Source organism: Vicia villosa, linkage group LG4, assembly GCF_029867415.1.
Source record: "Vicia villosa cultivar HV-30 ecotype Madison, WI linkage group LG4, Vvil1.0, whole genome shotgun sequence".
NCBI lineage: Eukaryota > Viridiplantae > Streptophyta > Magnoliopsida > Fabales > Fabaceae > Vicia > Vicia villosa.
The window spans coordinates 174,627,213-174,641,919 of NC_081183.1; the positions used below are offsets into that span (position 1 = coordinate 174,627,213).

General features: G+C 29.2%; 2 protein-coding genes across 2 annotated transcripts; both read left to right on the plus strand.

Annotated features, from left to right (window-relative positions):
* Positions 1-1,437: 1,437 nt before the first annotated feature.
* On the plus strand, positions 1,438-2,051 carry LOC131598351 (F-box/LRR-repeat protein At3g48880-like). Its single transcript, XM_058870964.1, has 3 exons — positions 1,438-1,802; positions 1,896-1,902; positions 2,016-2,051. The coding sequence occupies exons 1-3, from the start codon at positions 1,438-1,440 to the stop codon at positions 2,049-2,051; spliced, it is 408 nt and encodes a 135-aa protein (XP_058726947.1).
* A 10,453-nt stretch (positions 2,052-12,504) lies between these two features.
* Positions 12,505-13,103, plus strand: LOC131598352 (F-box/LRR-repeat protein At3g48880-like). The gene is made up of 2 exons (XM_058870965.1): positions 12,505-12,797; positions 13,010-13,103. The coding sequence occupies exons 1-2, from the start codon at positions 12,505-12,507 to the stop codon at positions 13,101-13,103; spliced, it is 387 nt and encodes a 128-aa protein (XP_058726948.1).
* Positions 13,104-14,707: the final 1,604 nt, after the last annotated feature.

Sequence of the window (14,707 nt, forward strand, 5' to 3'; positions counted from 1 at the left end):
AGTCGTATAATATAAAAATAAATAACAAATAATGAGTAATGATTAACCCGAAAAAATATATATGAAGTGAATAATAAAAGAGTTAAATTTTCTATTATTTTTAAAAAAAATCATTTTATATATATATTTTTTTAATTCTCAACAAAAAATTTATGTATTCATTATTTAATTTTTTATACACATTTTCAACATTATTTTATATTCTATTTAAAATTGGTACAATTTCAGTATTTACTTTAAATAATAGAATATGATTTTATATAAAGAAAATAAAAAAGTAAATTTGTTTTAAAATAAAAAGAAGTTTTTTTCTAAGAAGCTTGATTGGTTTTATAAAAATTATTTAGAATCATGTTTTCTTTTTAAAAAAAAATATTTAGAATCAAGTTTTCTTTTTTAAAATGAAGAGTAATTTAATTGTTAGAAAAAGTAGGAGAGATCTTTTTAATTTTATATTTTTATGTGAAAAATAAATTATGATTTGATAAATTAAAAAATTATTTATTACTAAAAATAGGAGGAAACTATTTTAAGAATTAATCATGAGTCACTAAGTGGGTATTTCTAGCCATTAGATTAAAATCATATCAAAGGTTATAAATGAGTGTAACTATTAGTATAATATTATGAATTAAAATCTATCTAAATTTATCAATTTAACTTTTATGGTTTTTTACAATCCTCTATGAAAATGGAAAAAAGGGATGAATGATATTTTTAATTTAAAGGAAAATATCCTTAGTACATAATTGATATGGACAAAAACTAAATCTCATATTTTTTGTAAATAAATTTAATGTTGTCTTTTTCTAGTTGATATCAAATCTCATACATTTGAAATTCATGGCTATATATTTTAAAGAAGACTCAAGTATAAATCAACAACTCATCCAAATAAGAGCGTTACATTTCTAACATTTCCATCCAATTTTCCTGAGGACTGAGGAGTTAAGGAGAAGAGGTATTATCTTAAATCATTTTATTTATTTGCTTAACAAATTTTATTTTTGAATTGCTATTGTTTGTTGAATATTTTGTGAAATGTATAAAACTCTATAATTATTCTTTTGTTAGAAATGAGTAGTCTTTTGTTATCCAATTAAACTATTATAAATTTAGATCGTTGAATTGCTTATTACAAATGTTATATTTAAAGGATCTCTTGTTTGATATTAACAATTTTTTTCTCTCTAGATATTTTAAAATATTAATAAACATTAGTTTAGTTAGACCATTTTAATTTGACTAAGCGAGTTTCAAAATATTATCATATTACATTGAATTGAGAATACATTGTTGATGGTATATTTTACTGAGCAGAGTCATAATCTATATTTTTATGATTAATTTTATTGATTTGGTTTTTCTTATAAGTTTTAGTTTGAAATATACAATTTTTAATGTATTAATTAATAATTTGTGCAGAAACATTAAACAATGAAGAGAAGAAGCTCCGCTAATGGAATATCCATCCAAGTTTTGTGCTATGATATTTTGATCCAAATTTTCATGAAACTTAATGTCGATGAACTTTCAATTGCTTCTATGGTGTGCAAATCATGGAACCAAATTTGCCGTGACCCTTTACTATGGGCTAAGATTGATCTATCTCGATTAAACCCTAATATTTTTAGTAATATACCTATATTGCAAGGAACTTGGAGGGAAGATACAAATTCAAGATATAAATTGATGAAATTCTTGAATTATGCTCTAAGTTTAAGCAATTATAATACAAATTGCTTAAAACTGAACTTCTTTGCATATTTGTCTGATGCACAATTAACCTATGTAGCTGAAAGGTATTATTTTTAAGTCATCCTTTTTTCTTGACAACTAATAATAATGTAGGACTAGCTATTAATATTTTCATGATTTTTTTTTTGCTCATTTAGGGATTGTGTAACAAATATATCTTTTTGAATTAAATTTCTGATGTTAATAATTTTGTGGATTTAAATATTTTCTGCCATATAAGTTTTATAGTATTTTAATGTGTTTTATTTGTTTTGTAGGACACCAAATCTAAAGCAGTTAGTACTTCCTCTTAATGTAAGCTTATCCACATCTGGAATAGAAAGTGCGATGAAAACATGGAGAGGCCTTGAATCCATAACTATTACCTCAAGGATTACATCAAGTCGCATTTTTTCCGCCATTAGTAAAAATTGCAAGAACATTTATAAACTAAAATTCACTTGCAACTTTGAAATATGTCATGCAGACCTCATGGTTATATACACCCCAAATTTGAAGGTCTTAAGTGTTCGTAATATTATGGTGAACTTTAAAGCTCTATGTAAAATACTCAATAACTTAGAAAAATTAGAGGTGGTAAATATCTGTCATAGTGCCATTTGGGATCATTTCGAGGGTGTACAAGTATTGTACACTATTAAAGATCTCCAAAAACAAATGAAATTTTCATATCTAAAAAGACTTATATTTTATAATAGTAAAAGTTGTTGCTCGTAAATGTTCAGGAGACAAATAGTTTTATATTTGAACTTAGAATTTATATCATGTTAATTATTCATATTAAAAAGTTTAACTTTGTTATATTTGTATCAAAGTAATAAAATATATATAATAGATAATTTATTTAATTGTATATTAAGTATGACTAAAGTGAGAGACATAGTTGAAGATAAAGATGCAATGCTTAAACTATTTTTAGTTAATACTTATTGTAAAATTGGACAACAATAATTAATAGAAACTATTGTATGAGTAAAGTGATAATTATATCTTACAGGTTATGAATTTGAGATATCAGATTTTAACATACACATCATATTAGAAACATGAATTGTGCATTGAGAGTAAGTCGACTAAGAATTGTGTCGAACTTTAGTTAAGTTTGATTCAAAATTTACCTAAGCATCATGTATATCTTTAAGTTCGAACCAAGCCTTAATTTTGGGAAATTCATTTGGTAATGTCTAAGTTTTCCACTGAAATTATAATTCTTGATTTTTATTTCTTTTTTTAAATTCTGATAGAAGACTTGACAATTTTTAATGGTTATTTTCCCTTTCCATAGTTTTTTCACATTTATTTATAGATCTTTGATGCTTTACCTCTTGATCCAACATATTTTGCAATTCACACATATTTCATTTATCTTTCATGGTTTCATATATAGTTCATTTGAAAAGTCCCATGTTGAGACATTAATGAGTTCAATATGAATTTCACAAAGAAATTTTCATTCAATTTCATTTCTAATGACTTAAGGTTTACTACAATACTAGTCATTTCATTAATATGATCACGCATAGTACGAGATCCATTAAATTTTATGGTGATTAAAGTATTCATTGATGTTCCTCCAGGAGACTTGTCAATAGTTTGAGAACGATCTTCCACAAAACTCATAAATTCTTTTGCATTTTCAATTTTAGGAAGACTTGATTTGGTGTTCCTTACAATGCCCATTCACATAGGCTTTAAAATTTCTCTGTTAAACTTTTCCCAAACATTGTAGTGAATTTTATCTTTATTACTACAATTATCAACAGTAGTAGTAAGTTTCTCTTCTAAAAGAGACAACTCAAGAGTCAACACACAAAAGTGAAATTCTACTTCTTTTTTTTCTTTCTTTTGATTCAAAGAAATTCAATGTTTTAAAGACCAGAACATAAATATCTTTAGACTTAAAGAATAATGGAACAAATTTTAATTAACAATCATTCATTTATTTGGCATTATATATGCATCAATAAAAATTAATTAATAAATTTTAGCAACCATCCATTAGATAATTGAAATAATTTTTAACTTTAAATTAAATAAACTTACAAATTTGAACTTTATGCTAATTATAACAAACTATCATAATATTTAGTTTATATAACCATAGAGCAAATACGTAAGTGTCATTGAAAAATAAATATTATATATAGATATATACACACAAATACAATATGCATTACATAAAATTGAATGGAAGTCACTTAATACATTAATCAAAAGGTAATCATAAATATACACAACAAGTTTTAAAAAAAAACATTTCATTATTAAAGTTCATAATAAATTTGAAAAGAAATTGAACATTCATGAAAAACATAATTTTATAACCATGTTCTAATACCACATATACGTTAATTTCAATCATATTATGTAGTTAATTAAGAAAATATCATTACCTAGATCTTAGAATATATTATTCTCACACAAAGACATCAAAATGCGTAGCTTTTTTTTTTTTTACCATGATTAAAGGTAATCGTAATCCTCTGATTCGTACTTTTTTTAAAATCTTGTTTGGTAGCTATTTGGTAGAGAAACTATTAAGGGTTAATAGTAATTCTCTCCCCTGTAATATTAGCGAATTTTGATTTTCCCCCCTCTCTACCTTTAGGCAACGGTTTTTTCAAAAAAATCGTTGCCAAAACCTGCCTTTGACAACAGTAGGGGGGTAAACCGAAACACGCTCATATTACAGGGGGTAAACTACTATTAACCCAACTATTAATTATGGAAGGAAGAGAGTCCTTTGTGCAATAATATATTTTAATTTACCTCGAATCAAATCATCACTATTTATTTATGTTATTCGTACCAATAAAACATTTTCACTTTATTTGAGTATAACATCTCTCTTTATTTGAGTAATACCCCTTCATGTTATTTGTATAATACCCCTTCAAGTTAATTTAATAAAATCCTTCAAATAGTTTAATAAAACTTCTTCATATTATTTGAATAACACCTCTTTATTTAAATAATTTTTTTTTCATATATTTTGAATTACATCTTTTTATATGAGTCATTTGATTTATTTAATTTTATTTCGATAATTAAAAGATAAAACCTAATTTTACCAATAATATATAAATATATGAGAATTAAAATTAATATAAATTAATTATAATTTATGTTTTATGACAACTGACCATATTATTTTTTTTAATATCTATAATCTTACATGTTGTAGTCTGGACCATTTGGAAGACTGATAAAGAGTGAGTTCGTTATGTCAAATTATATGTCACAACATCTTATATGACATCATTACCATCACACTAATGCCTATAACAATGCTTCATGGATACGTCACTATTGTGGTCAACAAGGTCATATAATACATTTTTGCTACAAATTGTATGGTAGACCATACTACTATTATCAACATTGTCCCATCAGAAACACTTCAAAAGATGGTCTTCGTCAACAAGTTTGGAAAGCCAAAGAAGTAACTACAAGCCACTTTTCCCACACTTCCTTAAGAGCTTCCTCTCATGAAGATTAGTATTTTGATAGTTGCCACTCGACACATATGACTGGAGAAAATAATTACTTGAAAGAGATAAAGCCTTGCTCCAATAGCTATGTTACTTTCGATGATTGAGGTAAAGGAAAAATCATTGGAAAATGGAAGAAGGATTACCCAGGCCTTCATAGTCTATATGATGTTCTCCTTGTTTAAGGTCTCACTACAAATTCCATCAATATTAGCCAACTGTGTGATCAAGAATTATGTGTCAATTTCAACCATTTTAAATGTATTGTCACTAACAAGCATCTAGAACAAATAATGAAGGGTACTAGATCATAAGACAATTCCTATATGCAAAGTTCTCAATCGAAGGAATCACTTCACGCTTGTATGATTTCCAAGGTAGATGAAACTAAATTGTGGCACATAAAACTTGGTCATCTAAATCTCAAAAGTATGAGAACTATTTCCTTAGATAAAGTCATCATTGGTCTTCCTAATCTCAAAATTGAAGAAGGGAGATTTATGGAGATTGTCAGATAGGGAAACATGCCAAGATGTCTCACAAGAAGATTCAACATTTTACTACCTACAGAGTTCTTGAATTAATTTTCATGGATCTCATGGGACCCATGCAAGTAGAAAGCCTAGGTGGGATAGGATATGTCTTTGCCAGTGTTGATGAGTACTCAAGGTACACGTGGGTTAAATTTCTTTGAGAAAAATCACATACTTTTACCACTTTTGAAAGCCTATGCCAACATGCGCAGCGTGTGAAGGGGAAAGAAATCGAGAACATTGTTCGAATCCACAGTGATCATGAAAGAGAATTTGAGAACACTAGCTTTTCTCAATTCTTCTCTTCAGAAGATATATCTCATGAGTTTTCAGACCCCATCAATCCTTAATAAAATGGGTTGTTGAACCCAAGAATCGAACACTTCAAGAAATGGCCAGGGTCATACTTCATGCTAAAAATATACCCTATTACTTTTGGGCGAAAACCATGAATACTGCATGTTAATTCACAAAGGTGCGTCCATTCGACCAGGAACCAAATCTATTCACTATAAAATATGGAAAGGAAGAAAGTCAAGTGTATAGTACTTTCATGTTCTTGGAAGCAAATGTTACATCCTATCTGATCAAGAGTAAAAACCCAATTTAGATTCTAAAAGTGATGAAGGAATCGTCTTGGGATACTCTACAAATAGTAAGGCATACAAAGTACTTAATAATCGCACAAGAATCTTGATGGAGTCTATCAATGTTATTGTTAATGACACATAACACCATGAGTTCTGTAAAGAAGATAGGGAGCCCATTTCTTCTGAAAAAATGTCACGGCAGATGTATCTGATAAAGGAACCCACATCATTACGTCACCTAGAGATGAAAAATCAGAAGACGAGGAGGATAATGTCTCATGTCAACAAAAGGTCATCCAAAAGAATTCACAAATATCATCCAATAGAAAATGTGATCGAGGATCTAAATGAATGAGTCATTACCAGATCCAAGGAATTAATTCTAACATGTGTTTTATCTCTAAAATTGAACCCAAGAATGCCAAGGAATCCATCAGAAAAGTTCAACCAACAACTGAAGCCTAGAAGTTCTCCCAAAAAAATTAAAGAATGCTTAAAGTACAAGATCTAACTAGCCATTTCGAAGATTTCATGTATGGACCACCATGTGTTACAATAGCCATAAACATGGTCATGTATTAATGTGTTTTGACTCCTATCAAGTCACCACTATTTATATATTTTATTCATACCACATCATAAAAAACATTTTCACTTAATTTAAATAACATCTTTTTATTCCGATAACACCCATTCATGTTATATGAATAATATTCCTTCATATATATAATGAATAAAACTTCTTCATATAATTTGAATAATACCTCTTTATTTAAATCACAATTTTTAATATTATTTTAATAACATAATTTTACAAGAGTCATTTTATTTATTTAATTATATATATATATATATATATATATATATATATATATATATATATATATATATATATATATATATATATAAAAGAATTAAAAAATTAAATCTAAATTATTACAATTTAAATTTATGGCAACCAACAATATTATTTTTTTACAATTTTTTTAATGGAAGTGAAGATAAATGATGAAATAATATATAACAATATTTTAATCTATTGATGATATAATCCATGTGTAATTATTATTATTGTAATTAGGGACAAAATATAATTGTTCCCATAATAGATAAATATATAAAAAATTAAAATATATTTAAATAGTAATTAATTTATATTTTAACTTTTATGAACCAACCATATTTATTTTTCACAATCTTTTATGGAAGTGACGAAAAAGGATGAATCTCATTTATAATACTATTTTTAATTTTTGGATAAAATATTATTTGTACAAAATTGATGTGTACTTAATTAATATTATATCAATTAAGGATAAAAAATATTTATATTGCATAAACATATATTTAGTCTTAAGCATATTTTTAGTCAGAATGGTTTTCACACCTTGGGAGAGTGGAGAGGGCCACAGGTGAATCCTCTTATTGATAAATGATAGTAACTTGGAATGTAAGGGGGTTAAATAAGATTGCAAAAGTGAAAGAGATTAGCTCCCGTCTTTATAATTTGCAACCTGATATTGCTATTTTACTAGAAACCCGTGTGAAAAAAGAAAAAGGTAAAGAGTGTGGGAGATGGCTTGGTAATAAATGGAGTTATATTGATAACTATGAGAAACATCTTAATGGCAGAGTTTGGATTTTGTGGGATGATAGTAGAGTGCAAATCAAGAAATGTATTCAAACTGATCAAATGATACATTGTAGTGTACATAATAACAAGGGTGACTTTGTGAACTGGATCACTGCTGTGTATGCCTCCAATAAGCTTGAAATGAGGAAAATCCTTTGGAGAGATATTGGCAGGGTAGGTGATACTCAGACTGGTCCTTGGAGTATTCTTGGAGATTTCAATAATGTCTTAGGAGTGCATGATAAAATTTGAGGAAAAAAGGTGAAAGAGGCTGAATTTTGTGATTTAAGGGACATGATGAATGAAGCTGGCCTGTTTGAGATTGATAGAAAAGGGGAGAAGTTTACTTGGTTTAACAAACACTCTCAAGATCCTATATACTCATGCATTGATAGGGTTCTTGGCAATTTGGACTGGATCCGGCAGAATAGTGATAAAACTGTATATGTGATGGAGCCTGGAGTTTCTGACCATGCTATCCTTTGCATGAAAAAGGATGAAGAGAGAATGAGGAGAAAGAGCAATTTCAAATTCATAAATGTTGTTATTGATAGATGTGGGTACCATGAGGCTGTAAATCATAACTGGAAGAGGCAAGTGAAAGGAGCTCCTCAAAATTGACTCTGGAATAAATTGATGAGAATGCAACATGTTATTAGACATTTGAGTAAGCCCTTGATTGGAATAAAGAGGCAGATTGAAAAGTGTCGAGAGAATCTTACAAAAGCCCAAATAGAATTGAGACAGGATAGGATGAATCGACAATTGATTATGCAAGAGAAAGTATGCACTGAGGAGATTATTTTAGCTAAGTGAAACTGAGGAGAAAATTCTTAGACAAAGGGCGAAAATTGAGTGGATAAGACTTGGAGATGGTAATAATGTATTCTTCCATGCATCTCTGAAAAGAAAAAACAAACAGAAAGTGATAAACAAGTTATGCAAAGAAGATGGTACTGAATTGCTTGAGCAGGATGATATAGAAAGAGAAATCCTGGAGTTCTATGGCAGGTTGATGGGAACTGCTGACACAGGGCTGGAAGGTATTGACATTATGGCTATGAGGTCTGGCAAGCAACTCAATAGGGAACAAAGGAGAGGACTCATCAGACCAATCACTGAGAAGGAAGTGGAATCAGCCCTAAAGAGCTTGGGAGACCTAAAAGCTCCAGGGGCTGATGGTTTTGGAGCAAATTTTTTTAAACATTCTTGGAAAACTGTGAAAGTTGATATGATGAAGACTGTGAGAATGTTTTTTGAGGATGGGAAGATGGATCCTAGGATCAATTCTACATTGGTGACTCTAATCCCAAAGCATAACCAAACTTGTATGCTGAGAGATTTCAGGCCTATCTCATGTTGCTCAACAATATACAAACTGATATCAAAGACTATGGCTGGAAGGAAAAGTGAAGTTCTGAATTCAATTATTAGTAGAAACCAAGCTGCCTTCATTCCAGGGAAGAAAATCCATGACCATGTCTTGGTTGCTTATGAACTCATTAGAGGATACAGTAGAAAAGGGGGGGCACCAAGATGCATGCTGCAGATGGATATCAAGAAGGCCTATGATTCTGTGGATTGGATGGCTCTTGAACAAATCCTTGCTGAGATAGGGTTCCCTAGAAGATTTATTGGATGGATCATGAAAGTTGTTACTACTGTGACTTACCAATTCAGCATAAATAGTAATAGAACTAGAAAAATGACTGCTGCAAAAGGGCTACGACAAGGGGATCCAATCTCTCCCTTATTATTTGTTATAGTCATGGAGTACTTGCACAGGAAGATGGAGGAGCTGAAGCACACTGAGTTCAAATACCACAACAAATGTAAGAATGTTGAGTTGATTGATCTAAGCTTTGCAGATGATCTTTTACTCTTTTCCAAGGGTGAGACCAAGTCTGTCCAATTGATGATGAATGTATTTAATAGCTTTTCTAAGTCAACGGGACTAAAGGTTAATCCAGCTAAGTGCAAAGCATATTATGGAGGTATGAAAACTGAGGAGCAACAGTGTATTGAAGATGTAACTGGGTTCAGTACTGGAAAACTTCCTTTTAGGTATCTAGGCATACCATTGGTGAGCAGGAAACTCAGCAGCCAGCATTGTCTTGAACTTTGTGATAAGATTGGAGATCGTATGAGACACTGGAGCTCACATCTCCTTAGTTATGCTGGGAGAGTACAATTGATACAAAGCACCATCTTTGGCATTGCAAACTATTGGATGCAATGCATCCCTCTCCCAAAAGGTGTGCTTAAAAGGATTGAAGCTATGTGTAGAGTGTTCTTTTGGACTGGGAAAGACATCAAAGCCAAAAAATATCTTATTGCTTGGGATAGAGTTTGCCATGTGCAACAGAAGGGAGGTTTGAACATCATCAATATGTCAGCTTGGAATAAGGCTTGTATGGTAAGATTGCTTTGGAATCTGTGTAAGAAGGAGGATAGTATGTGGGTGAGGTGGATCCACACATACTATGTGAAAAATGGCACAGTCATGGAGATGCAAAGTAAAGACTCTTTCTCTTGGGTGTTTAAAACGATTCTGCAGGTGAGGGATCAAGCTAAGAATTCTGTACAGTGGGAGCATGTGAGCCAAAGCCAGAGAGTTTAAGATGAAGCTGGTGTACATGTATTTTTTGGAACAATCTACTGATGTAGACTGGAAGAGTCTGGTCATGGGGAATCAGGCTAGACCCCGTGCAAAAATTGTCTTGTGGTAGCTTGTCATGGTAGACTTGCTACCAAAGATAGATTGGTCAAATTTGGCTTCATAAGTGATAGCAAGTGTGAATTCTGTGTTGAAGCTGAAACTTTACAACACCTATTTTTTGAATACAGAGAAACTCAAAGTATATGGAAGGTTGTCATGAGGTGGCTTCACATTAAGCACCATGATAGTGGTTGGTTGCAAGTAAAGGAATGGGAGATTAAACTCTGTAGAAGCAGAAACTGGAGGAAAAACTTCTTCAAAATAGCTATGGCTGAAAGTATATATGCTATATGGATGCCTAGAAATAGGAAAGTGTATAGAAAGGATACCATAGATAGTGAGATAGTTACTCATATTATAGAAAATATTGTCAATAGAGCTTGGGATGTTCCAAAGCTTAGAGAAAATCTAGCTTTCTTAATGATGTATTGAGTGGGTTTGTTCCCATATGCTGGACCCTATGGGTCGCTTGTTTTGTAACTGTTTTTGGTAATAATAATATATTCCCTTATTTCCAAAAAAAAAAACATATATTTAATTTAAATTTTAACTTTTCTGGTAACCAGCCAGATTTATAAAAAAATTAAAATATATTTAAATAGTAATTAATTTATATTTTAACTTTTATGAAAATCAACCATATTTATTTTTCACAATCTTTTATGGAGGTGACGAAAAAGGATGAATCTCATTTATAATATCCTTTTTAATTATTGGGTAAAATATTCTTTCTACAAAATTAATGTGTACGTAATTAATATTCTACTAATTATAAGGATAAAAAATATTAATACTGCATGTACATATATTTAATTTAAATTTTAACTTTTCTGGTGACCAGCCAGATTTATTTTTTACAATCTATTATGAAAATGACAAAAAAGGATTAATTTCACTTAAAATAATAATTTTAATCAACGTTTTAACTTTTATGGTTTCTTACAATCCTCCATGAAAATGGAAAAAAAGGGATGAATGCCATTTTTAATTTAAAGGAAAATATCCTTAGTACATAATTGATATGGATAGAAACTAAATCTCATATTTTTTGTAAATAAATTTAATATTGTCTTATTCTAATTGATATCAAATCTCATACATTTGAAATTCATGGCTATATATTTTAAAGAAGACTCAAGTATAAATCAACAACTCATACATTTCCATGCACATAAGAGTATTACATTTCTTACATTTCCATCCAACCTTCGAGAGGAGTTAAGGAGAAGAGGTATTATTTTAAATCATTTTATTTAGTTGCTTAACAAATCTTAATTTTTGAAGTACTATTGTTTGTTGAATACTTTGTTAAATGTATAACACTCTTTATATAAGTGTATTTTTTAGAAATGAGAGGTCTTTTGTTATCCAATTAAACTATTATAGATTTAGATCGTTGAATTGCTTATTACAAATGTTATATTTAAAGGATCTCTTGTTTGATATTAACCATTGTTTTTTTTTTCTCTAGATATTTTAAAACATTAATAAACATTAGTTTAGTTAGACCATTTTAATTTGACTAAGCGAGTTTCAAAATATTATCATATTACATTGAATTGAGAATATATTGTTGATGTTATATTTTAGAAAAGAGTCATAATCTATATTTTTATGATTAATTTTATTGATTTGGTTTTTCTTATAAGTTTTAGTTTGAAATATACAATTTTTAATGTATTAATTAATAATTTGTGCAGATTAAACAATGAAGAGAATAAACTCCGCTAATGGAATATCCATCCAAGTTTTGTTCTATGATATTTTAATCTAAATTTTCATGAAACTTAATGTTGTTGAACTTTCAATTGCTTCTATGGTGTGCAAATCACGGAACCAAACTTGCCGTGACCCTTTACTATGGGCTAAGATTGATCTATCTCGATTAAACCCTAATATTTTTAGTAATATACCTTTATTGCCAGGAACTTGGAGGGAAGATACAAATTCAAGATATAAATTGATGAAATTCTTGAATTATGCTTTAAGTTTGAGCAATTATAATACAAATTGCTTAAAACTCAACTTCTTTGCATATTTGTCGGATGCACAATTAACCTATGTAGCTGAAAGGTATTATTTTAAAGCCATTCTTTTTTCTTGACAACTAATAATAATGTAGGACTAGCTATTAATATTTTCATGATTTTTTTTTGCTCAATTAGGGGCTGTGTAACAAATATATCTTTTTGAATTAAATTTTGGATGTTAATAATTTTGTGGATTTAAATATTTTCCGCCATATAAGTTTTATAGTATTTTAATGTGTTTTATTTGTTTTGCAGAACACCAAATCTAAAGCAGTTAGTACTTCCTCTTAATGTAAACTTATCCACGTCTGGAATAGAAAGTGCGATGAAAACATGGAGAGGCCTTTAATCCATAACTATTACCTCAAGGATTACATCAAGTTGCATTTTTTCCGCCATTAGTAAGAATTGCAAGAACATTTCAAAACTAAAATTCACTTGCAACTTTGAAATATGTCATGCAGATCTCATGGTTATATACACCCCTAATTTGAAGGTCTTATGTTTTCATAATATTATGGTGAACCTTAAAGCTCTATGTAAAATACTCAATAACTTAGAAAAATTGGAGGTGGTAAATATATGTCATAGTGCCATTTGGGATCATTTCGAGGGTGTACAAGTATTGTACACTATTAAAGATCTCCAAAAACAAATGAAATTTTCATGTCTAAAAAGACTTACATTTTGTAATAGTAAAAGTTGTTGCTCGTAAATATTCAGGAGACAAATAGTTTTATGTTTGAACATGTCAATTATTTATATTAAAAAGTTTAACTTTGTTATATTTGTATCAAAGTAATAAAATATATATAATAGATAATTTATTTAATTGTATATTAAGTATGACTAAAGTGAGAGACATGTTTAAAATATGCAATTCTTAAACTATTTTTAGTTAAAACTTATTGTAAAATTGGACAACAATAATTAATAGAAATTATTGTATGAGTAAAGTGATAATCATATCTTACAGGTTATGAATTTGAGATATCAGATTTTAACACACACGTCAAATTAGAAACATGAATTGTGCATTGAGAGTAAGTCGACTAAGAATTGTGTCGAACTTTTGTTAAGTTTAATTCAAAATTTACCTAAGCATCATGTATACCTTTATGTTCGAACCAAGCCTTACTTTTGGGAAATTCATTTGGTAATGTCTAAGTTTTCCACAGAAGTAACAATTCTTGATTTTTATTTCTTTTTCTAAATTCTGGTAGAAGACTCGAAAATTTTAATGGTTATTTTCCCTTTCCATAGTTTTTTCACATTTATTTCTAGATCTTTGATGATTTACCATATGGATATAATGATTTCCTTGATTCGAGTTTCTCATGATCCAACATATTTTGCAATTCACACATATTTCATTTATCTTTCATGGTATCATAGTTCATTTGAAAAGTCCCATGTTGAGACAATAATGAATTCAATATGAATTATACAAGAAAATTTTCATTAACATTCTTAATGACTAAGGTTTGCTACAATACTAGTCATTTCGTTGATATGATCACGCATAGTATGAGACTCATCAAACTTTATGGTGATTAAAGTATTCATTAAGGTCCCTTCAAGAGACTTATCAGCTGTTTGAGAGCGATCTTCTACGAAACTCATAATTTTTCATTTTTGATTTCAGGAAGATTCGCTTTGTTGTTCCTTACAATGCACATTCATATAGACTTTAAAATTTTCTCTATAAGACTTTTCTCAAGCCTTGTAGTGGATTTTATCTTCATTACTACAATAATCATCAATAATAATAGGTTTCTCTTTTAAAAGAGGCAAGTCAAGAGTCAACACACATAGGTGAAATTCTACTTCTTTTTTTTTCCATTCAAAGAAATTCAACCTTTTAAAGACCAAAACATAAATATCTTTAGATTAGAGTGAAAGAATAATGAATCAAATTTTAATTAATAATCATTCATATATTTGGCATTACAT